The sequence below is a fragment of the Polyodon spathula genome, chromosome 26, assembly GCF_017654505.1.
Source record: "Polyodon spathula isolate WHYD16114869_AA chromosome 26, ASM1765450v1, whole genome shotgun sequence".
Lineage (NCBI taxonomy): Eukaryota > Metazoa > Chordata > Actinopteri > Acipenseriformes > Polyodontidae > Polyodon > Polyodon spathula.
This window is the reverse complement of record NC_054559.1, coordinates 6,792,790-6,816,579: the sequence shown is the minus strand read 5'-3', so window position 1 is coordinate 6,816,579 and position 23,790 is coordinate 6,792,790. Positions and strand designations below refer to the sequence as shown.

The 23,790-nt window shown below is 39.4% G+C and overlaps 1 protein-coding gene across 1 annotated transcript in view; it reads left to right on the top strand.

Moving 5' to 3' along the window:
• The window catches only part of LOC121300837 (intraflagellar transport protein 140 homolog), a 74,681-nt gene that overhangs the window by 13,137 nt on the left and 37,754 nt on the right, over nt 1-23,790 (top strand). The window contains exons 7-18 of the mRNA XM_041229758.1: nt 2,494-2,585; nt 4,038-4,144; nt 4,530-4,669; nt 7,458-7,661; nt 7,950-8,022; nt 8,863-8,954; nt 9,527-9,654; nt 10,459-10,576; nt 11,448-11,566; nt 12,064-12,208; nt 14,010-14,141; nt 15,374-15,573. Coding sequence (XP_041085692.1) covers nt 2,494-2,585; nt 4,038-4,144; nt 4,530-4,669; nt 7,458-7,661; nt 7,950-8,022; nt 8,863-8,954; nt 9,527-9,654; nt 10,459-10,576; nt 11,448-11,566; nt 12,064-12,208; nt 14,010-14,141; nt 15,374-15,573 — 1,550 coding nt within the window. The remainder of the gene's footprint in view (nt 1-2,493; nt 2,586-4,037; nt 4,145-4,529; nt 4,670-7,457; nt 7,662-7,949; nt 8,023-8,862; nt 8,955-9,526; nt 9,655-10,458; nt 10,577-11,447; nt 11,567-12,063; nt 12,209-14,009; nt 14,142-15,373; nt 15,574-23,790) is intronic.

The following is a 23,790-nucleotide window of genomic DNA, read 5'->3' as shown; positions in this document are numbered from 1 at the left end:
CACATAGACACTTTTGCCACCAATTACATTTCAATCGTTTTTTGGTCCAATATTTGAATGTTTGCCCTGCACTAATGCAAGTCCACGGTTTACTTTTTTTGTGATCACATATTTATTGTGTTTTTATTTGTTACGTTACGTTTATTTGGGCTGTTTAAACCTTTCAAATTCCAAGATATAGTTGATAACTTAACCTCTGTCGAAAATTAGACCAGAAATTGTGCAGAAAAAAGTCAAATATTTTCTCGGGGTTGGAATTCCAACACAATGGGAGGCACCGTGCAATCACTTGATCGAAGGTGGGTTTTCCCCCCTGTCTGTGACAAGTGGCAGCCACATAACACAGTTCCTGGTCCCCAAATCTCACCCTCTATACCATCATTACTAAAGTAAAATGAAAAGTACGACATTATCAGGCTATTCAAAACAATATAATCATTCTATTCTCCTTGTTCAGTCAGTTCCTCATTTCATCTAGAACAGAGGTTCCTAACCCTGGTCCTGGGGACCTCTTGTGTGTGCTTGTTTTCATTCCAACTCAATTATCTAACTAGACCCTTAACTGAACTGATAAGTTGCTTAATTAGACCTTTTTACTTGTTTTCAGCTCCTAACAATTGCACATTTCAAGTTAGCTATAACATTTTATAACTAACTTGAACTGTGTTTAAGAGCTGAAAACAAGTAAAAAGGTGTAATTAAGCAAGTTATTAGTTCAATTAAGGGTCTAGTTAAGTAATTGAGAGCTCGGTTGGAATGAAAACCAGCAGCCACAGGGGGTCCCCAGGGCCGGAGTTGGGAATTGTTGATCTAAAACCTCCCATTAACAAAAAACATAAACATATACAAGATTATAGACGAAGATATAATACTTATCAGCCCATTCGAGTTGTATACGCGGTATGTTGGTGTGACACTTGAAAATAAAGGATTATTTGAACATAGTCTGAGATTTCAACAGAGATATACTAGGCCAAATGACAGAAAAACAGACCTTTTTGAACCAAACAGTAGCTGTGTCAACATCCAGGTAGTCCAAAAAATTCAATTTGGATCCTCCATCGACACCGTTGTGTCGTGGGTCCCCTTAGAAATGTGAGTCGTACTTTGAGAATTATTGATTTCTCTCAGAAAATGTTCTACCTCAATAGCCGATGAGAAAGAGACTCCATTGTAAGAAACTCATTGGGTAGCTGGGTAAATCCAAAAAGGACGTGACACCCAGGGCTTGCAGCTCTCTCTGAATTCCAGCGTAAACCTTTAACCTCTCTGTAGTAGCCGTGCTGTAGTCAGCGAAAAATCTGAGCGTTTTAGTTTAGTCGTTAATGGGCTTGAAATTAGTGCTATGTCTGAGGTTAAAAATCTAGATGTTAAATTTTACTTTGCGAAGTTTTTTGAGGCTCACATTAAAAATATCTGTATAGTATATTTTTATCATCTACGAAATATCGCTTGGCCTTTTGCTCTGTGGCCCCTCATCTCTGGAACTCCCTTCCAAGGTCTATCAGAGACTCAGAGTCTGTCTATTTAAATCGTGCCTCAAGACCCATTTGTATATACTGGCTTACTACACTGTAGTTTTTATTGTATTGTTTTATGTATAGTTATGTATTTTATGTCTTTAAAAAAAAAAAAATGGAAAGCACTTTGGGATTTATTTTAATGAAAGGCGCTATACAAAATAAATATTATTATTATTATTATTATTATTTATTATTATTATTATTATTATTATTATTATAATTATTATTATTATTATTATTATTATTTATTTTACCAGTGTCTTGAATAGAACCCCTTTCTCTGGCTTCCTGTAGAAATAGCCTGCATCTCTTTGTACCAGAGAACCTTAAAGATCATGGTCCGTGTTACAGAACCATTTGAGTTATAGATTCTCTGTGCATATTCGATTGGTATCAGAAAGCCGACAGGATTATCTCCCTCCCAGTTTGGTGCCAGCCCACAGATTCTGATGTTCTTTTGTTTGGATCTATCTTCGAGATTAGCTATTTTGAAATGCAATTTGTGTAGCTCAGAAGTGTAGTTCCCAGTATCATGCTTCATTGCCCTCATCCCTTATTGTAGACCGTCCACCCTAGTAATTAGTCCTCTAACTACTGTCACGTTAAATCCATGTGTGTTCTTCTCTGGTCTCCCGAAGTGAAACTTTCACTCCTTCCATCGCACCATTTACAGCCTTAGAGACCACTGCCTCAAGGGATTCGTGTTGCTTGGTCAGTGCTTGGGAAATGGCGTCAGCGATACAGGCCTCTAAATTATAACCTTGAAATTCACCAAAAAGAAGGGGTTGGGGTTGGAGCTCTAGTTCTCTTCAATCATTGGGTGTGTAGGTCATGTGACCACACCCGTGATCTTTGAAGTGCTCTGTTGACTTGAATTTTATTTGTTATACAAGAAATTATACTTGTTGACACATTGAGACCTGTAAGAACTAAGATGTGATTGTGTTATTTGTGCTTGGTGTGTTTGCAGGTGAAGCTGAGTGGGAAGAGTGGCCAGAGTGCTGACATTGCCTGGGCAGAGAAGGGGTTGTTGATCACTGCCACGGGGGAGAAAGTGGTCAGGTATGAGTTCACAAACACTGTTGTCAATAACCGTCTGAAAAAATATTGTGATTATCATCCGATTTACTTAAATAAGTTCATAGTTACAAAAACATTTGGAATTTACTGAATACAACTTGGAAATATATTTACTTTTACAGCATACGCATTTACTGAAAGTATAACCAGACACAGTTGTCAAAAACAACATTGCATGGCATTTTTTAATTCAAGGCAATGGGTTATGGTGTTGTATTAACTGAATCATAAATAACTATTTAACTTATAATTGGGCCTTCTGTTTTTCTGGTTTTATTAATTGTATTTTTTCGGTGCTTATTTTTAGCTGTTTTCAAGTTTTATGTAAATCTTTTTTTTCAGGGCTTTCAGTTTTGATATACTGTATGAAATTAGTGTTTTTGGTTCCTTTCCAAAATGCTTGCTTTTTTTTTGTGTCAAAATATGTATAGTAACTCAACAGTACTTGCACACTTAAGTTGTACCTTCTTTCCTTTGCTGTCTGCCACAGCAAAATCACTATGGTCACGGCACATTCTTCTGGGGTTTTTATGTATAGGCATTTTTGTACATTTCGCCAAAGTTCTGTTTTAAATCCTTAACGGTAATACAGCTTTAAATCCCGCTAACAATCCTCCATCCTGATTGTGATCTCATTTTAAGTCAGAACGGTGGGACATTGCCCAGCAGCACTGAAAAATGTTGCCCAGCAGCACTGGGAAATGTATTATTATTTTTCTAGTAGGTTTTATTTTTTTAATGGGAAAAGGGTAAAGTCAACGTGAATAGATTAACCATTTCCACAGTTTTTCTGGTGCTTATTGGCTGTCCACCGATTTTATTTATTTTTTTGTATCTGGTGTTTTATTAGTTAAAACTGAAAATCAAAAGCCCTAATTATAATTATCTGCTACTACCTTTTTTTCTTCCTCAAGGCGATAAGTAATTGTTACTAAAAATGTGTTGATATCAACATAGTGATTTAGCCGCAAATGTACAATCCAATTGTCGACTGGTTGCTTTAGGTTACTCTCAGTTGTATTTTTTTATGTATTCTCTTTTAAAGTAGCTGTTTTTTGGCGTGTAGGTAAGCTATAGTAAAAGTTGACCTCTCAGATGAACCCAGATTGATCTGGTTAAAGCTGTCATTTATTATTATTATTATTATTATTATTATTATTATTATTATTATAATCCAGGATAGGTAATAATAATCCACGGAAATAGGATCCGGTTCTCTCTGATCCCACACGCTTGATACTAGTAGACGAACAGTCTTACAACAACATCTCACCCGAAAGACGGAGCACAAAGAGGTTAAGTGACTTGCTCAGGGTCACATAATGAGTTAGTGGCTGAACTGGGATTTCAACCAGGAACATCCTGGTTACAAGCCCTTTTCTTTAACCACCAGACCACACAGCCTACTGATCAGAATGTTCTGGTATGTTTTAGACTTTGGGACCTGGAGAGAGATGATAACTATGTGCTGTCCCTGGATGAACACCTGGGCTTTGAGATGGGGGAGACTTTAAACTGCGTATCCTACTGCACTGCTAAAGGTAAGTCCAATACTGTTTCACTGCAATCTGTCAGATGTATTTTATTATTCCCTGCATTTTTCATGCAGTCAGAAATTTGATAAATTAAGTGATGAAACATTATCACTGTATAAACTGTACAAAAATATATCAGTATTTAGCTGTCCACTACGTAATTCACGTTGATACTAATATCTCTGCTATGTGTTAAACCAATATTGCACTCTCTCCCTCTAAATACGTAACAAAGTTACCATCTATGATTCTCTGTTAAATTAAACTTGACTGTGGTATACTGCGTCTTTAACTGTAAACAAGTGGTGTTACAGAGGGACAGGGTGAGGGTGACTTCATGGCTTCAGCAGTATAAATTGAGCAACACCTGTTTTCTAATTGGTCTCCCCAGGTATCTTAGCAGCAGGGACCAGCCAGGGGCGAATTGCCATGTGGCTTAAAGTGGCTTTGTCTAATGAGAAGATGGAAGGGAGGGGCCAGTGGAAACTGCAGACTCCTGCAGAGTTGGAAGGGAACATCATTCAGCTTCAGGTACAACCACCATGACTGCTGGGGTGTTTTCAGACAATCAGACAGGATTCCCAGACCATACCTGTTGCTGTATACAGGGTTGCTTTAATTTAAACTCAACTGTGCAGAAATGCGACTTTGAAGGCAAGCAAGTACAATTGTTGGGCACTGATAAACAGTAGCATCAAAATTGTTCTGCTACTCAGTTTCAATATAGTTTTATGTTTTGGATTCAATTGTGTAGAAAGAACTCCACAGCAAAGTGCCTGACTTTAATTCCTATAAAGAAACACCAGTGTTCTTCGAAACATTAATATACCAGTGTCGCAGGATATGGCTGAGCGGTGACGTCAGGCCGGAATGCAGGACGAAAACAAAGGCAAGGTAACTCCAGTTAAATGACGTGTTATGCGCCATTTATTTAAATACAACAAAAATAAATAAAATGTTTAAACAGTAAATACTGCTCACAGAGCGAAAATAAAGGTTTTAAATAAAAGAAATCACGAACACAAAATAATAACTAAAACTATGGTCAGGCTGGGCAACTCTCTTCGTTGCTCCTTAGTATTATTTTAAATTTCTCTCTCGCTCGAACACCCTACCTGGAACATTGAGAGCTGCAGGTGATTTTACCAAAATAATTACAAAACACTTAAACAATTCAATAAACGGCAACCACCACATTCTCACAAGCTGCTACCATTGTATCTGCCAGACCACACCCAAACCGAACAATAACAAAGAAAACATTGTATTTTTAAATAAAACAACGTTCATTGAAATCAACAATAACACACTTGGCTACTCAACGCCATATTATAAATACATAATAAATAAATACAAAAACAATAACCACAGCTTTCGCCATCAAATACAATAAATAAATTTATAATACATTAATACAAAATAACACAGGGACGGAGGGGGAGACCCTGTTCTAAAAATAAACAAACACATTTAAACAAGAGGGCTTCCCTACCGCCATGATACAGCCAGTAGAAGCTTTTCCCACATGACTGAAACGAAACTATTTAAACTAAAATATATTGTTACAGTTTAAACTGGTGTTCTGTAAAGTAATTACTGTCAATTGAAAAAGCTGTACAGCTAGTTAGTTGACAACATCTTTTTTATGCTCTGCCACAAACCCAGTTTACCACTTGACCACCTTGACTTGCCTCCGGTTGCCCCTTCTGCTCTCTCTTCCTTCTCTCCTCTCTCCATTGCTGATGTCACCGGCTTACTGTCGAAATCAACTACTTCCAAGTGCCCCTTGGACCCCTTGCAGACTAATCTTATCCATCTCTGTGCTCCTGATCTTGCTCCTTCCATTATGCACACTCTCAACCTGTCCCTGGATTCAGGCTTGGTTCCTGCTGCCCTCAAGTTTGCCTGAGTTATGCCAGTACTCTAATTTCCATCCTATCTCCAATCTCCCTTTTCTCTCAAACTCTCGAAAGGGCTGCAGCAAGTCAGTTGATGAAACATCTCACAGATAACAATCTGCTTGAATCTCTCCAGTCTGGCTTCTGGCCGCATCACAGTACTGAAACTGCTCTGCTCCAGATTGTAAATGATCTCCTGCTTAATGCTGATGCTGCTGCTCCCTCTGTGCCTGTCCTCCTTGACCTAACAGCTGCTTTTGACACCATAGATCTTGACCCCCTTCAGAAGTATACTGGGATCGCTGGAAGGCCTGGATGTCTGCCAATTTTCTTCAGCTCAACACTAGCAAATCTGAACTCTTTTTAGTAGGATCTAAAACTCAACTTAAGGATGTCAATATAGCTGCCATGAACCTCAGAAACTGTCTGCTGCTGTTTTCCCCCACTGTACGAAGCCTTGGTGTACTTCTGGACAGCAACTTCTCCTTTGTGGTCAAATCTTCCTTCTACCACCTTTCGAAACATCTCCAGTCCATCCATACCTTTCCCTCCGGGATGTGGAGATATTCTGTCATGCATTTGTCTCCTGTCCACTACTGCAACTCTCTCTATGATGGTCTTCCGGCGTGCGCCATCAACTGACTGCAGCTAGTTCAGAATGCCGCTGCCAGGATTCTTAACAGATGAAAACACATCGCCCCCCCCACTGTCTTGCCCAGCTGCACGGGCTACCTGTAAAGTTCAGGATTACTTTCATGCTCACCTATAAAGCCCTTCATCACACAGGTCCTGAGTACCTCTTCAATCTGCTATGTCCCTGCCCGCAAGCTGAGGTCCGCCAGCTCTGGTCTGGTTGTTATCCCCAAGCAGTGTACCACACTTGGAGAACACTCATTTAGCTTCTTGGCTCCAACTCTTTGGAACTCTCTCCTAGCTTTGGTGCGTGATGCTTCCACTGTCTCTTGCTTCAAATCAACTCACATGATTCTATATGACATATGCTTACTGTTGTTGTGTCTCTGCTGCTTCTTATCTTTCAAATAGATTGATTTGATTGATTGATTGATAGTTATGTCAATGCTAGCAATGTCTGAGAAAAACCCAGGCATTGCTTGTACAAGTATACTGCCGCTAAAAGAGAGAATAGAAAACACGAAAGAAGGCTACAGCTTTTACTCAAACTAAAATATATGTCCAGAAATGACCATGCCAAAACAATCACAAAAGGAGTGCAGAAATGTACAGAGCGCAGTGCTACAGAAAGTAATGAGACTTTGGCTTCCACTGTTGCTCCAGTATTGAGTTCCATTCACTTTATGTACTAAACCAGGTGTGATTCACCTGTTATATTGCATCTTCAGTATAGGTGAGCATGGAGTGTTGTACTATGTCTCTCTCGCTCTCTCTCTTTCTTATTTCAGTGGGGCTCCAGTATGAACCTGCTGGCTGTGATCACCGTCAGCACAGTGCTGATCCTCTGTGAACACGTCATGTCTTCCCACTTCAGCCAACAGGTGGCAGCAGTGCAGCTCAACCCCAACCAACTGTCCCTGAGCTACTTCAGCACAGGAACTCGGCTCAGCCTGCGCACTGACATGCACGTCAAGGGAGTCTGTGTCACCAAGGTAAACCCCTGATACTGGCTCAGTCTATTCTTGAAGTGTGGGAGGATATGATTCCTAGTAATGTTGTTATTGCAATAATTAAAGCAAATCCAAAAGTTGTTCATAAGATTCACAAGCTTCATATGTAATTACAATAGTCATTGGAAGGCAAATTGTTTTGTTTGGGGATATTTCAGGGACCACACATTGGAACTTTTGCCTTTGTGAGTATTAATGGTAATAATATCTAAAATGAATTGAATGGTGTTTATGGCTCATCACTATTGCCTGCCTCTCCCCTCTTTGTAGGACAAAGTCACTGTGTGGAATGGGAAGCAGGTCACTGTGTTTGAGCTGTCTGGAGCAATACTACGCAACACAGGTCAGTGCAGACATCTCACAAATTAAATCCAGGGTACAAGCGAAGTCGGCAAATCCATCTTTACTATACACAGATTATTGTTATTAGACAGATTATAGTTTACACTCTGAATTTTAAATGATTTATGGAGACATTTCTTACCAATAAACTGTAGTATCCACTGGGTGGAGGTGCTGCTTAATATTCTATTTGGATGGTTCGCACAGTTGATCCTATCTTTTATGTGGGCTAGAGGACATTTACTAAGAAGACACATGTAATAATGGATATCTTAGATTTAATGTCCATTATAAAATAATAAAAAAAAGCAATGGTGAAGCTTTGAGCAGGGGTCTCCAACTCCAGTCCTGAAGAGCTACAGTCTTCTGGTTTTCATTTCAACCAAGCTCTCAGTTACTTAATTAGTCCAGATTAACATCTGTTCCAGATCTTTAGCCATTGATGATGCAAAGACACCTGTAAAACCTGCAGGATTGGGGCTCTCCAGGACCATGGTTGGAGACCCCCTGGCTTAGTCATCTAAATCCAACAAAAACAAAAGCCTTTTATTCACACAGATGTAAAAACACAGAACAGGCAACAGACAAAGGTACTACGCATCAGCCATAAATTCAAATACAGGTTTGAGGTGATAATCTGGTACAGAAGATCACATGAAATGAGATATTGATTATTTTTTTTAAATAAAGAAAAGGTATAATGGCAGAAATCTTTACTTTTTGATAAATTATGAACTCATTCAGACAAATGTACATGTTGTTTTCGGAGTGGTACAATCTCTGCACTGAATTGAATGCCCTATCTTCTCTGTCTGAGCTGTGGTTTGTGCTCTGCACACAGGCTCGTTCCTCTGTGAGTCACAGGCTGTTGCTATGCATGAAGAGAGTATCTACACTGTGGAGACAAACAGGGTGCAGGTCCGCACCTTGCAGGTAAGTCTCACTCCAGCTGGGTCCATGTCTGTTGGGTTAAAATCACATGCCTGTAGTGGATGTTACAAAACGGTTCATTATCATCCCCGCTATAGATGAAATCCTCAGCAAGGGGGCTATAGAACAGTGCTGTACAACTGTAACACTTTTTAAAAACACACTGAGGAACTGCAATTCAACCTGTGATGTCACACTGTCTAACTTCATGGATACTGTTATGGCAAACATGTATTTGTTTTGAGTTGCTGTTTCACATAATATTAGATTAGATTGCAGCTCACTGGAATTTCTGTTAAACTTTTCTTGCATCTTCGTCATGAGATTTTATATATCACACCCTAATTTAATTCCATATAGTAGTGACAGTGTAATTTGGTGTTTTCATTCTTTGGAGGGAAAGTATGTTAGATCGGCTCTCCTTGGTTTGAGTTCAGTTCCAGAAATGCCGATGGTTGCTGATGGTTTGTTTCTCTGCTAATGCCCTCTGTCTTCGTTCACTCTCCCGGCCCCCTTCGCTCTGTATTTCCATGCATGTGTTGTACATTCCAGCCTGTCTGACTCCCACTCTCCAGGGCACAGTGAAGCAGCTGCTGGTGTTCCCAGAGATGGAGGGCACCCCCCAGCTTCTGAGTGTCTGCAATACCTTCCTGGTGGTTGGGACCGATGCTGCACACATCAAGGTGTTCGACCTCTCCCGCAGGTACAGATACACTGGAGACCACTGCGCTGAATTCACATTCTGCACAGCCGTATACATATTGCACTTCAGCAGCCAGACTGCCTCTCTGATCCATAGAGCTATACATAATGTGACAGTGTGACTTTGGAGATGCAATATCTGTGTTCCAGGTTAGATAAAAACCACCAAAGAAATGTGAATGTGCATTTAAACAAAACAAACCGCATTTATTCAGGGGGATTGTTTTGTAATTTTATTAGTGTTTGGTCAAATATTCAAACAAACACTGCTATTCTATGGCAAAACTGTTCATATTTCTTGAAATAAAATAATTCTTATGAAATATATCATTCTACTGTCCAGAAGGTAATTTTATGGGGCACCGGGTTTATTTTACTCAAGATTTTTTTTGTGTAATATGTTATGAATTATACTTTTGTTTTCCAGCGAATTCAAAATGAAAGAATATTCAAATATTTGTTTACATTTTGAAAGGATATTCAAACATGAAAAACTCATGTTCATCCTGCACTCATTTTTACCCAAATCAGGTAAATTCCCATCATACTCACCTTTTAAGCAAGTGACAAAATATATGACAAAATCAAAATAAAATGCCAGTTCTGGTACAATAGGCCAGGTAAGAAATCATTTCCATAATCAGTTTGATTAATTTCACAGTGGTGAGTGACTATTTGACAATGTCTGTCATTTCAAAGCTGTACCATGCTTTCACAGTGACTCATTGCACAAGAGACTAAACATTACTAAGGGGCTGACTTATGATCCTGTGTGTCCAGACTATGCCATGCTGTGTCTCCACAGGGAAGCAAAACCCCACTGTAATGCCAAGAGCCTGGCGGCACTCATTCCCAACCTGGGAGCCATCACCTCTGTGAAGAGCAATGCCAACGGCAGCCAAGTCAGCGTGCTCGTCACACGGGTGAGTGGGGACCCTCTGGGTGGGGGAGGAGGGGGGGATTTCCCGCCGGGCATCCCCGTGGGGGGGTACTGCAAAGGGTCTGGTTTCTACACTACAGTATGTTTAATATGGAATTAATGCCTTATGTGCTTACAGGGACTCATAATTAAAATACACTTTTCCTTTTATTCCAGAATATGTTTCAATGTTGCATTCAAATGTTGATTTTACTTATTCTAAAGAAAATCTCCATAACTTTCAACAATCATCATAATATTGTGACAAGATTGCACCTTACCACTGTTCATTGCCCCTTTAAAAGCAGGACCCTGGACACAGAAATGGAACTTTTAAAGCGATTTTGCACTATTTTTAATAAACACAAAAACAAAACAGAAAACAAAAACCTAGCTCTGTACGAGCACTGACTACCACAGACAGGAACCTAACTCAAACAGGACAGCTAAGCTGTTTACCTGTTAAAACAAAAACCAACAAAAAAAGCACACAGTTTTTACAAATAAAGGCTTTCAAAAGGCTACACACACTTCCTTTTTTTCATAACAGTTGAAAGCACCATCAACCGGGCCCTCCACACAGCAGCAGCCCTGAGCAAACTGGCTGCTTTCTTTAAATACCCTGCACCTGGCTTTAATTTACAATGATAGCCAGGTGCAGGGGATAATTACTAATCAAACAATTAAACAAACAGAAATGTGCATTTGCACATGTTTTTTTTTTAGCAGGGAGGAAATTAACCCTCTCCCTGCTCACAATATGTAGAACATAATATGTAGAACAATACCTGTAGAACAATCAATAGTGCTAAATTTAGATATACTAAAAGAAACATCTGGACTACGTCTTTTTCAATGTCTTCCTTTCCTCACAGACTGATGGGAGTGTTGACTCCAAGGTTTACTTCTATGATGTGGAGATGGACACTCTCGACCACTTTGACTTCTTTACTGGCCAATCCAGTGAGGGCTTCCAAGGAGAGGAGCCAGAGAGGTGAGCACTGGGGACAAGGGCAGAGGTGTGATTTATATTCCTTCCATACAGAACGGGTATTTAAACCATGAGCTACCATCTACAACCATTTGATTTTAGTTTTCTCTATGGGAGACCCTCATTCAATCTAATTTACCTCATTCACATGCCATGCGGAAATGGCTTGTGGAAAGTCGACCTTATTTTATGATCTTATAGTCAAACGATTATCTCCTATAATTTTACATATTTTAAACGTCTCCTTTTGGTATCTGTACCACACCATATAAAGACTGATATTTCCAAGCTATCAACGTAAATACTTATTTTGTAGGCCAGTTGGTGGATTATGCAAATATTTTATTTTAAATTCAGGATGGTAAAACAGCTTTATATATAAGGTCAATAATGATATGTGCATGAATTTTATTTTGAGGGGGAGGGTTATCAACTAAGGTCTTGTCACACAAAAATATCCCATCTGAATATGAAGATGTGCCACTGTATTTGTCCTACAGGGGGCGCTTGGAGAACAGCGAGCTGTGTGGCCGCTGCCCAGTCAGTCAGTTCTGGGATGAGAGTGAGCCGCGGCTGTTTGTGTGTGAGACAGTGCTGACCATACCAGCCTCACCCCACACACATACCACTGACAGCACAGAGCAGGTAGGGAACACGCCTGACTGTGTTGGAAGCTGGAACCACACCAAACTGCTGTGCTTCACTGTACTGCACTGATACAGCTGTCCGTCATACTTAAGGGTATTTCCACTGTTAAAACAGTTAGTTCTGGGACTGAAAGTGTGAATCGCATTGCATTTATATTGCCTAAATTCTTCACTCCTGTTTAATATTTTTTTCTGTCTTGGTACCATCGAGTTTTCAGTTTGTGTAAACAGATTAGAGCAGCTAATGAGTCCTTGCTAACTGCCATGAGTAAAAGGAGAAGCAGGAAAATGACATTGTAATGCGGTTGAAAGTGCCCCACTAAATAGCTGCAAAACTGTCTGGGCACTAGACAAAACAAGTCAGTTTGACCACAGAGCCCCTACAATTGAGAAGTAACGATAGTCTGGTACCTGCAGCACAGGGAACAGAACATGCACATATACATTATAACAAGTAAAGGCAAGCACAAGTTGCAGGTATTTCATTTGTGATTGCGAAGGGATATGTAATTCTTTTTCAAACGCTCCAATGAGGCTTCCCCTTTGACAACATAACTTATCAAAGCAACGCAGAACATAAGTTGAAATTTATTTAGTCTTTGTGAAGTGAAGTGTTCTACCTAATAAGGGCCTGTGTTCCAACAACATGATTCTAAAAAAAGACAAGTATTTAAAAGTGAAAAACAAACTTCAAACTCATTTTCTTACCCCACATTAGTAAATTATTGTTCCATTACTGTTCCTAAAACTTTTGTATGTTTTGCGGTTCATTTTCCAGACTTCGAAGTCAGGTCAGATGAGGCCGATTTCTTTTTGCACACTGAGTTCACTTCTTTCCTGTTTTACAGTTTATAGGTGCTTTAAACATTACTTTCTGTACTGCCTATAGGAAATATGAATGGCCAAGTGGGATCTATTACCTGTAACACAGGTAGTGAATAGTGAGAGGATAATAGGACCTTGTTAAAGAAAAATTAAGTCTGGAAAGTGAAACATATAACAGCAGAGCAATAGGGATGTATTCCTATGTTATTATATAAATTACAGGCAATAACAGTGCAAAGTACATAAATATAAATAAAGGAAAAAATACAAAATGATTTATAAATAGGCTGTATTAGAAGAGAGCAGAATGCAGTAAAAGACTGAAAAGTCTTGAGGATAACCGGTAGCTGGTTTCACCACAGGGGGAAGAGGGAAGAGAAGGAGTGAGCACAGGAGGAAAGAGAGTGAAGAGAAGGCATAACAAGTCAGCCAGTAGAGGATGAGAGGAGAGGGTGCGAGGGAATATAAAGAGACACGAGGGATTGGAGATAGGAAAGGGCAATATGATGAATAGAGCAATAGACAAGAGCAAGGGTCTTAAATTGGATAGGTAGCTGTTGGAGAATGCGAAGCAGAGGGGTAGCATGAAAGTAATGGGGCTGGGAGAATTACGAGCTGCAGAATGAAGACAGAAAATGTTTAAGCCACTGGACTCAGTGAGCACACAGGGTGAAAAATCATATACATCTTTTGAAAAGCTGTGCTATTACAAGTAATGAGAAAGTTTAACAAACAGATTTATTTTATTTATTTATTTATTTATTATTATTATCACCATTTAAAAGCATATACCTATTTTTAAGTATACTAGTTTTAGTCTTACTGTTGATGGAACAGTTACTAGTCTCAAAAGCGCAACGAAAACACATTCCCGACATCTGAGAACTGCAACATTAGGCAGTGGAAAGGTAGCTATAGTTTCCTGTCATTCCCCACCAATGCCCCCTGTTTCTCCATCTCTCTCCCTCCTGCAGGCAGATGTGCTTGTAGTTTCCTTCTTCAGCACTCAGGAACACAGACTGCTTCTCCAGGAATCGTACCCACGGCCAGCTGGCATGCAAGCCCTGCTTGCCCTCAGCGTTCCCTACTACTATTTCAACCGCAAGGTTATTTCCCTGCTCTTTTTGCTTCCTGAGAGCTATGTTTGTGTGTGTCCTTCTATGCCCTAAATTTAAATGTATGACTGTCTCCTTAAAAGTTTACCTTAGTAAAAACATAGTAAAGTGTAGTCAAGCAAAGGGAAAGCACAGTGTCATTTGGTAACAGCTAGGAAAAGGATAAATCACTGACACGCATTGTGAACTACTAAAAGAAACTAAATGGATTCAATGCCAAAGTAGAAGTCTGCTAGACAAAACATTTGTCATTGAATCTATTTAGTTTATTTTAGTAATTTTAAACTTGCTGGTGTAAGCATGGCAAAAGCATAGTAAACTGCAAAATTACTGTGGCAAACTTAGAAGGACTTTGCTATAATTTTTGGTTGAAGTTTGATTGTATAACTTCATAGAACAGGGAAACCCAATTCATTAAGTTGGTCTGTGTTAATTGAATCTACCCCTTGTACCCATTCATTTGTTTAACTTCATTTTCATGACTTTGTATTATTTGTTCTTCCTTTCCTTGGCTCACTGTTTTTACTTTTTCATCAGCTGATGTTTTGCAGAGGCTGTGGTGAGTCTGTCTTCACATCCGTATGTACTTCACAGTGCTCTGACAGTGTCTGTCACCTGTGCTGCTCAGCCTAATCCTCAACTGCATTCTTAGTCTTGTCTGTTTCTCACTCTATTTTTATCTTGCAGGCCTTTTCCAATGCTTGCTGTATCTCTCACTCTTCAGATTGCTTTGTGCTTCCATTCTCAGCTAATGTTAAACTTCCCTTGCATAAATAAATATATCTTTCATCTGGTGTTTGTCTGCTGCTGATTTTACCTGCAAAGATAGGCTTTAACAGTGATTTGATTTGGAATATTTGGAGCCAGTTTGTGTATCACCAGTTATGGTATTTGTTGTAACCTGATTGGAGATGGATGGATAAATGAATAAACACTGGGGTCTCTTTTAATGATCTAAATATCACTGCCCTAAAACCTTCATCTATCACACAATGTACTAAAATGAATATCTAGTTTTAAATGCACACCGAATTTTGTCATTATCAGCTGTAATAAAAAGAGATTACCAATTTCATTGTATAAACAATTACAAATGTACATTTCGGGGCCTCACTCAGGAGCTGGGCAAGCAAACTTCAGGAAACCGCTTTAGAAGCTTTCACTTGCACTTGTTAGTATTCCTGTAGAGGTGTGTCTGTACTGACTGTCACCTCTGCACACAGCCTGGGGAAGGGCAGGTGGAAAACAAAGGGACCCCAGGACCCTCCTTCATCCCCCAGATGGTGTCTCGCCAGGCACTGAGGGACTTTGTGGGGCTGGAGGACTGCGACAAGCCCACCCGCGACGCCATGCTCAACTTCAGCTTCTACCTGACCATCAGAGACATGGACGAGGCCTTCAAATCCATCAAGCTCATCAAGAGGTAGGGACTCCTCCAACAGTACAGACAATGTGATTAGTATAATGTCATTATTCCCCTGAAAAGAATGTAAAAGCTAGGATGGAAAAATCCAGTTCTGAATCCAGTCAAGCATTACTGGATATTAAACAGCTGAAACTGATTTCTTAAGAACAGTAGTCAAAGATATCCCCATTGCAAATATCTTGTACATACCAAGACAGAAGTTATCTAGTAGTTGTGATGAAGTCAAAGGGGGTCATACCAAAGTGGACACACTGAGTGGGGGGTATCTGCTCTTCCTAGCCAGTAGACCAAGAAAGCTAAGGGCAGAGGCAACTTGAATGAACAACCACAAATGTTCAGTCTTTTGGTGACCTTTTAATTCAGGTTTCATTGCGTTTCTATGTTTACTTTTTACAAAATCTGTTACTGAATATGGCTCATCGGCTCTTCGAGGTGCAGTTTGCATAATTTTGTTGTAAAACAGTAATGCTGCATAACAAATAAGCAATAACAACGTATATGTTATATTACTTATAATAATAACAAAGAACCCAGAAAGTTAAGTTAAAATGTGTGCCTAAATGGTTTACTAGTTTATTACTTTCCTTTGAAAAACAAAAAGTGCAAATTACATTTTCAAGTAAAGACCTTGATCAATCATGCCCATTGTGTTTTAAGGAAATTGGACACATACCACATCTCAGAGGGTTTTTTACAATGAGTAACCATAGCAATACAGTTTTAGATGGGACGTGTTCAGTAGAGTGTGCCTAACTTTGCAGTGGCTGGCACAATGCCACAAAGTCTGACCACTTTTTGTCTATCTGTGAGATCTCACCCTCTTGACCGTGTAGTTTATTTTCTGCATCAGTGGTAGCAAATCAGGTTGTTTTTAAGACAATTTAGGGAAGTAGTAGTCTTTTCATTTCTGTATTCTGTTCAAAGCAGGAGGAAATGTAATTCATTCTCTCTGTGGCCCATGTCACGTTGTGCATAGTCTCTTTGGATTTCCTGCTTTGTTTGTGATCAGATTGTTTTATTTGTGGTCACCGAGACAGTGCTTTTGTCCTGTCTGAGGTCTGTATAGATTATCAAATCAACCCAAAACGTCATAACCACTCCCAGAAATGTATATTTTTTATCTCTGATTTCTGTAATATTTTAAGCATTATCATCAGTAACATTTAAATTATTCTATGATCTGTATGTCACACAATGTAACATATCATTAGAAAGTCTGAACTCTGCATATCACGTTAGCTTGTCAAAAGTTGTCACTTTTCACTTTTGAGATATGTTGCCTTTAGTAGGAGATGCTTCTTAGCAAAGGGTGTACAGTAGCTTGGAATCCAAGTTGATAAATATATATATATATATATATATATATATATATATATATATATATATATATATATATATACAGACGTGCTCAGATTTGTTGGTACACTTACAGCTCATTGAAATAATACTTCATTCCTCCTGAAAAGTGATGAAATTAAAAGCTATTTTATCATGTATACTTTCATGCCTTTGATATGTCGTAGAATAAAGCAAAGAAGCTGTGAAAAGAGATGAATTATTGCTTATTCTACAAAGATATTCTAAAATGGCTTGGACACATTTGTTGGTACTCCTTAGAAAAGATAATAAATAATTGGATTATAATGATATTTCAAACTAATTAGTTTCTTTAATTAGTATCACACGTCTCCAATCTTGTAATCAGTCAGCCTATTTAAATGGAGAAAAGTAGTCACTGTGCTGTTTGGTATCATTGTGTGCACCACACTGAACATGGACCAGAGAAGGCAAAGGAGAGAGTTGTCTGAGGAGAGCAGAAAGAAAATAATACACAAGCATGGTAAAGGTAAAGGCTACAAGACCATCTCCAAGCAGCTTGATGTTCCTGTGACAACAGTTGCAAATATTATTAAGAATTTTAAGGTCCATGGAACTGTAGGCAACCTCCCTGGGCGCAGCCACAAGAGGAAAATCGACCCCAGATTGAACAGAAGGATAGTGCGAATGGTAGAAAAAGTACCAAGCATAACTGCCAAAGAGATACAAGCTGAACGCCAAGGTGAAGGTGCATCAGTTTCTGATCGCACCATCCGTCGCTTTTTGACGAAAGTGGGCTCCATGGAAGAAGACCCAGGAGGACTCCACTTTTGAAAGAAAAACATAAAAAAGACAGACTGGAATTTGCTAAAATGCATATTGACAAGCCACAATCCTTCTGGGAGAATGTCCTTTGGACAGGTGAGTCAAAACTGGAGCTTTTTGGCAAGTCACATCAGCTCTATGTTCACAGACGAAAAAGTGAAGCTTTCAAAGAAAAGAACACCATACCTACAGTGAAACATGGAGGAGGCTTGGTTATGTTTTGGGGCTGCTTTGCTGCGCCTGGCACAGGGTGCCTTGAATCTGTGCAGGGCACAATGAAATCTCAAGACTATCGAGGCATTCTGGAGCGAAACGTACTGCCCAATGTCAGAAAGCTCTGTCTCAGTTGCAGGTCATGGGTCCTCCAACAGGATAATGACCCAAAACACACAGCTAAAAGCACCCAAGAATGGATAAGAACAAAACATTGGACTATTCTGAAGTGGCCTTCTATTAGTCCTGATCTGAATCCTATCAAACATCTATGGAAAGAGCTGAAACGTGCAGTCTGGAGAAGGCACCCATCAAACCTGAGACAGTTGGAGCAGTTTGCTCAGGAAGAGTGGGCCAAACTACCTGTTAACAGGTGCAGAAGTCTCATTGAGAGCTACAGAAAACGTTTGATTGCAGTGATTGCCTCTAAAGGTTGTGCAACAAAATATTAGGTTAGTGGTCCCATCATTTCTGTCCATGCCATTTTCATTTGTTTTATTATTTACAATATTATGTTGAATCGAAAATCAAAAGCTAAGTCTGATTTCTGTTAAATATGGAATAAACAATGGTGGATGCCAATTACTTTTGTCAGTTTCAAGTTATTTCAGAGAAAATTGTGCATTCTTCGTTTTTTGTGGAGGGGTACCAACAAATTTGAGCACGTCTGTATATGTGAGTGAGTGAGTGAGTGTGTGTGTGTGTGTGTGTGTGTGTGTGTGTGTGTGTGTGTATATATATATATATATATATATATATATATATATATATATATATATACACATACACACACAGTAATATTAAGGTGGACCTTCGATGGACAAGAAAAGAAATATAATTTTTAGATACCATAGTAAAACTTGAAGAAGGTTCAATTGAGACTGACCTCTTCTCTAAACCTACTGACATGCACCAGTATTTACACATGTCCTCTGCACATCCAATACACACTAAAAGGGCAAAACCCAAAGGGTCTAGGAATAAGAATACGTATGTAATACAAATAAATGTATTAAAAACAAAGCTTAAAAAAGAGGATACAAGGAAATAATTATAGCGACACAGTTAAGAAAAGTGGATAAACTAAAAAGAGATGATCTTCTAGATCATAAAAATACAGATAAAAAGGTCAAAAGCGTCCCATTAGTAATGACTTACTCTAAGCTTTTGCACAGTATGTCTAAGACAATTTGGAAACACTTGAGGATTCTACATAATTCAGAAAAATTGAAAAAAGTATTTCTTAATGGGTGTTTGTTCCAGTAAGTTATGCCACATGGTTACCTACTTTTCCTCCACACATAGAGCTGTTATTGAAGTGGTACCTTGGGAACCCCTTGACAGAGCTTTGTATTGTATATGTAGCTGGAAACTATACAGTAACTATACAGTATGACCTACCTTACTTTTTTACTGTAGTTTAATCACGGTACTAGAACCTATTTGACTGACCTATTTTATGGGAGCGACGCCCGAGACAACATGATTTGTGTTTAGTGACAAGAAGTTTTATCGTTATACTTTGCCCGTCGGACAAATACTTCATACAAATGAACATTTTAAAAGAAATGCTCATTTTTTTAATTTACACACCGTAACAGACATACAGATGAACTTGTTTTATATCACCTCGCTTAATATCATATCCACTTTATTATCACAATTTTCCAAAACCACTTGTCATGCACCATAGGTTCTTTGGAGAAATTATCTCACAAATCCGTTTGTTTTCAAATTTTATGCAGCCTGTCAAATGCTGCTCGGCTAGACTTTACTAAGTAACCACAGGGTTTAATTTCCAATGCAGCTAACAACCAATAATCTTCTCGACTGATAAACTGACATTTTGTGCAGCCAAAAGGCTTCGTGGGTGGTCTTAACGGGATACAGTTCAGTTACAAAACACCAACATCGACAATTCATGCTTTTTTTTTAGATAATGACACAAACTGCTTCATTCCAGTTAATGATACAAAACATATTTGTCCTATAGTAAACTATGCATTTGTTTAAATGTAAAAAACGACTAAATGTACTCTACGAATCCTGTGGAAATTGATCATCAAGTGGCATGGGAAAAACAGGTTGTACCAAGAGCATGGTGCCGAGTAGGTGGAATCTTTATACCAAAAGAAAAGGTTTCTACAAGCATCGGTCAGTTTCGTCCTATTTTCCTATTAAATGTAGAAGGCAAGATTTTCTTCAGCATTATTGCGCAGAGATTGTCAACCTACCTATTAAAGAACTGCTTCATTGGCACTTCAGTACAAAAAGCAGGCATTCCAGGTTTCCCAGGATGCTTAGAACACATCAGCGTAATCTGGCAACAAATTCAGTCAGCAAAAAAGGAGAGGAAGGAGCTCCATGTGACATTCCTGGATTTGGCTAATGCATATGGTTCAGTGTCACATGAACTTCTTTGGGCAGCATTTGATTTTTTCAGCGTACCGATGACAATAACAAATTTAGTGAAAGCCCACTTTGGAGATTTGCAATTCAAGCCCACTAAATCAAGGATAATCTCTATAATTAAAGACAGAGTAGTAAATAAAAGGTTCTAAATTGATGGTGAGGCAATAGCAACAGTGACTGAGAAGCCAGTGAAAAGTCTAGGAAGATGGTCTAAAGGACATAGTTTGTGTGGGAGAAGTTGGACAACAAGCAGTGGAAGGGTTGACGAGCTTAGACAGCAGCGCTTTACCAGGCAAACTGAAACTCGTGTGCTTTCAGTTTGGTCTGCTGCCAAGACCACTGTGGCCACTGACTGTGTACAAGGTTTCCTTGACAACAGTTGAGAAACTAGAAGCTTTAATCAGTTCATACGTCAGGATATGGTTGGGAGTTCCATGCTGCTTCAGCAGAGTGGGACTTTATGGTAAAGGAATACTGCAGCTACCAATCTCTGCTCTAACCGAGGAATTTGAGTTCACGAAAGTCCGACTGGAAATGACATTAGTAGATTCACGCGACAAATGTGTAAGGGAGGCAGCACATGTGTTGAAAACTGGAAGAAAATGGACAGCAAAGAAAGCTGTGGAAGATGCTAAGGTTGCCCTTTGAATCAGAGATATTATGGGGCAAGTTCAGCATGGAAAAGGAGGTTTTGGTCTCAGTTCAGCGCCTCCTATATGGCACAAGGCAACCCCAGCTCAATGGAGGAAGCTGGTAGTCAATGAGGTACAAAAGCAGGAGGAAAGGATCAGGTGTGTAAAGGCCACTTCCCAGGCCAAGCAGGGAGAATGGATGAGATGGGAGAGTGTGGAACAACGCAAGATCGGCTGGCAAGACCTGTGGACAATGGAACAGAGCAGGATCAGTTTCCTCATCAGATCAGCATATGATGTTCTCCCATCACCACAGAAGCTAAACCTCTGGGTGGGTGAGGATCCCTCATGTCCTTTGTGTTCATCACCTGCAACATTAAGGCACATTTTGACGGGATGTAAGGTGGGTCTTAGCCAAGGATGGTTTACTTGGCGCCATGACCAGGGGCTGCGATGTTTGGGCTTAGCATTGGAAGACAAGCATAACCTGACCAATAAGTTGCCACCAGTTCCATCAAAGCATTACACAGAAAAGACAATATTCCTCTGTCCAGGAGAGCAACCACCAAGAAAAGGTGCTAAAACCAAGCCTCGCTCAGGACAACTGGAAGCTGCTAGAGACGGGAAGATGCTGGCAGATGTTGGTCAACGGCTTATTTTTCCGCCTGAGATTTCCACCACTAACCTTCGACCAGACGTTGTCTTGTGGTCTGGATCAGTACGCCTTTTTCATCTGGTAGAGTTAACAGTGTCATGGGAGGATGCTGTGGATGAGGCTTATGAGAGGAAGAAACTTTGGTATGCTCAACTAGCTGCTGAAGCGGAACAGCAAGGATGGAGAGTCAGTGTTTACCCAGTGGAGGTGGGTTGTCGAGGATTTGTGGCACACTCTACAACCCGGTTTCTCAGAGAAGTCGGGTTCAGTGGCCAAGAGTTGCATCACACAGTGAAGAACTTATCTGAAGCAGCAGAAAGGAGCAGCAACTGGCTGTGGTTGAGACTGAAAGATTCTGGCTGGGGATCTCAAGCACAATAGAAAGAAAGCAATGCTGATGTACAGGTAAATAAGCTGGGCTGAACTGAGTGGGGGATGGAGAGGGGTGATGCTGGGATGCCAGAATCACTGTTGAGCCCTCTTGAGGTGTCGTGGGCTAGTCAACGAAACACAGAGGATGAAAGTTGTCCACTTGAAGACCCTAGAGATGTACCCTACTTAGCTCAATCCAGACGGTTGTCATGCTGATGCGCTGGGGAGACCGCACTGGGTTGATCCCTGGAGCCAGCATCGCAGCCGTTGTGTGTGCCGATGCGCTGGGGAGGCAAAATTAGCTGATCCCTGGAATCGACAATCAACACCAGACAGAGGGATATCTACATCATTAGATGGAAACCAACGCAAATGGATGGAGATGCAGATGGATCACATTAGTTTACTGCAAAGCTATGTCTTAGTTGATGCTTATCTTGGTGAGAGCCGAGTTCAAATCAGCATGAAGTTCAACATCTACTCTCATGTAATAGAAATCACAAAGGAACGTACTTTCTCCCCTGCACTCTTCACAAGAGAAAATGGCTGAACACCGATTTACACTGAACACCGAATTAGAAAACATACTACAAAAGAAAGATGCTCCAAACACTAAAATGGTGATTAAAACGTCACTGTCACTGTTTTCTGACTCTCCTGAAGTTCAACTCGATGAAAACAAATGTGACGGTCGGAATATAAACCAGATGGAGAAAAATTTGCTAACTGTATGGTATGAACTTCAAAAATATTTTCTGTTATTTATTTCTGTTATTATTTACTTATGACGTATCAGCTATATTTAAACAAAATATATAAAGTCGTATTTACTCTCCAGCTTTGCCGCACTTATTTTCTTGACTGATTCATATGTTAAATATGTACTGCAGACTCAGCCATAGTAGAAAATTAAATGCCCCTTTGGAAGATATAGCCCCCTGTCAATAACAGTAGTCTTCCCTTGGGTCAATAATTTTCTACTATAGCCCTCCTCTCCAGAGGTCCTATTTACTCACTTCACTTCTTCATATATATATATATATATATATATATATATATATATATATATATATATATATATATATATAATATATATATATATAATGTGTGTATGTATATACATAACACACATACAATTGCATTCATAAATAATAATAATAAAGATGCAACAATATAAATGTTACATTAAAGCCCACTGAGACAAGAAAGCCATTTTTATAAAAGTACGTTTTCAGTCTTCACTTAAAAACTGTAATGGTCCCAGCGTCCCTGACAGATGCAGGCAGAGCATTCCACAATTTAGGAGCTTTACAAGAAAAAGCTCTCCTCCCATGGTGATTTTATTTACCCTAGGAATAACCAATAACCCTGCATCCTGTGATCTCAGAGTGCGATTTGAAAGATACAGGGTCAGTAACTCCTGCAAATGACTGGGTGCTAATCCATTCAGGGCAACAAAATCTTAAAATCAATTCTATACTCCACAGGGAGCCAGTGCAGAGAGGCCAAAACAGGAGTAATGTGTTCACTTTTCTTGGTTTTAGTCAGAATTCTAGCGGCTGTTACATGTTTTAAATGTTTTACTTTTTTTTTTTTTTTTTTTTTTAAAGCTACCTAAATTATTTTTAATAAACTTTACTCCATAGCATTGCACTCTTACTAAACTGCTACCTTCTCTGAATTCTGACTCGACTCTCCACTGAGTCCCCTCGGTCTCCCACTGAAACGCCCACAAAACAAAATTATTTCTCTTTATCCAATGGCCATAAAGGAAAGCAAAACGTATTA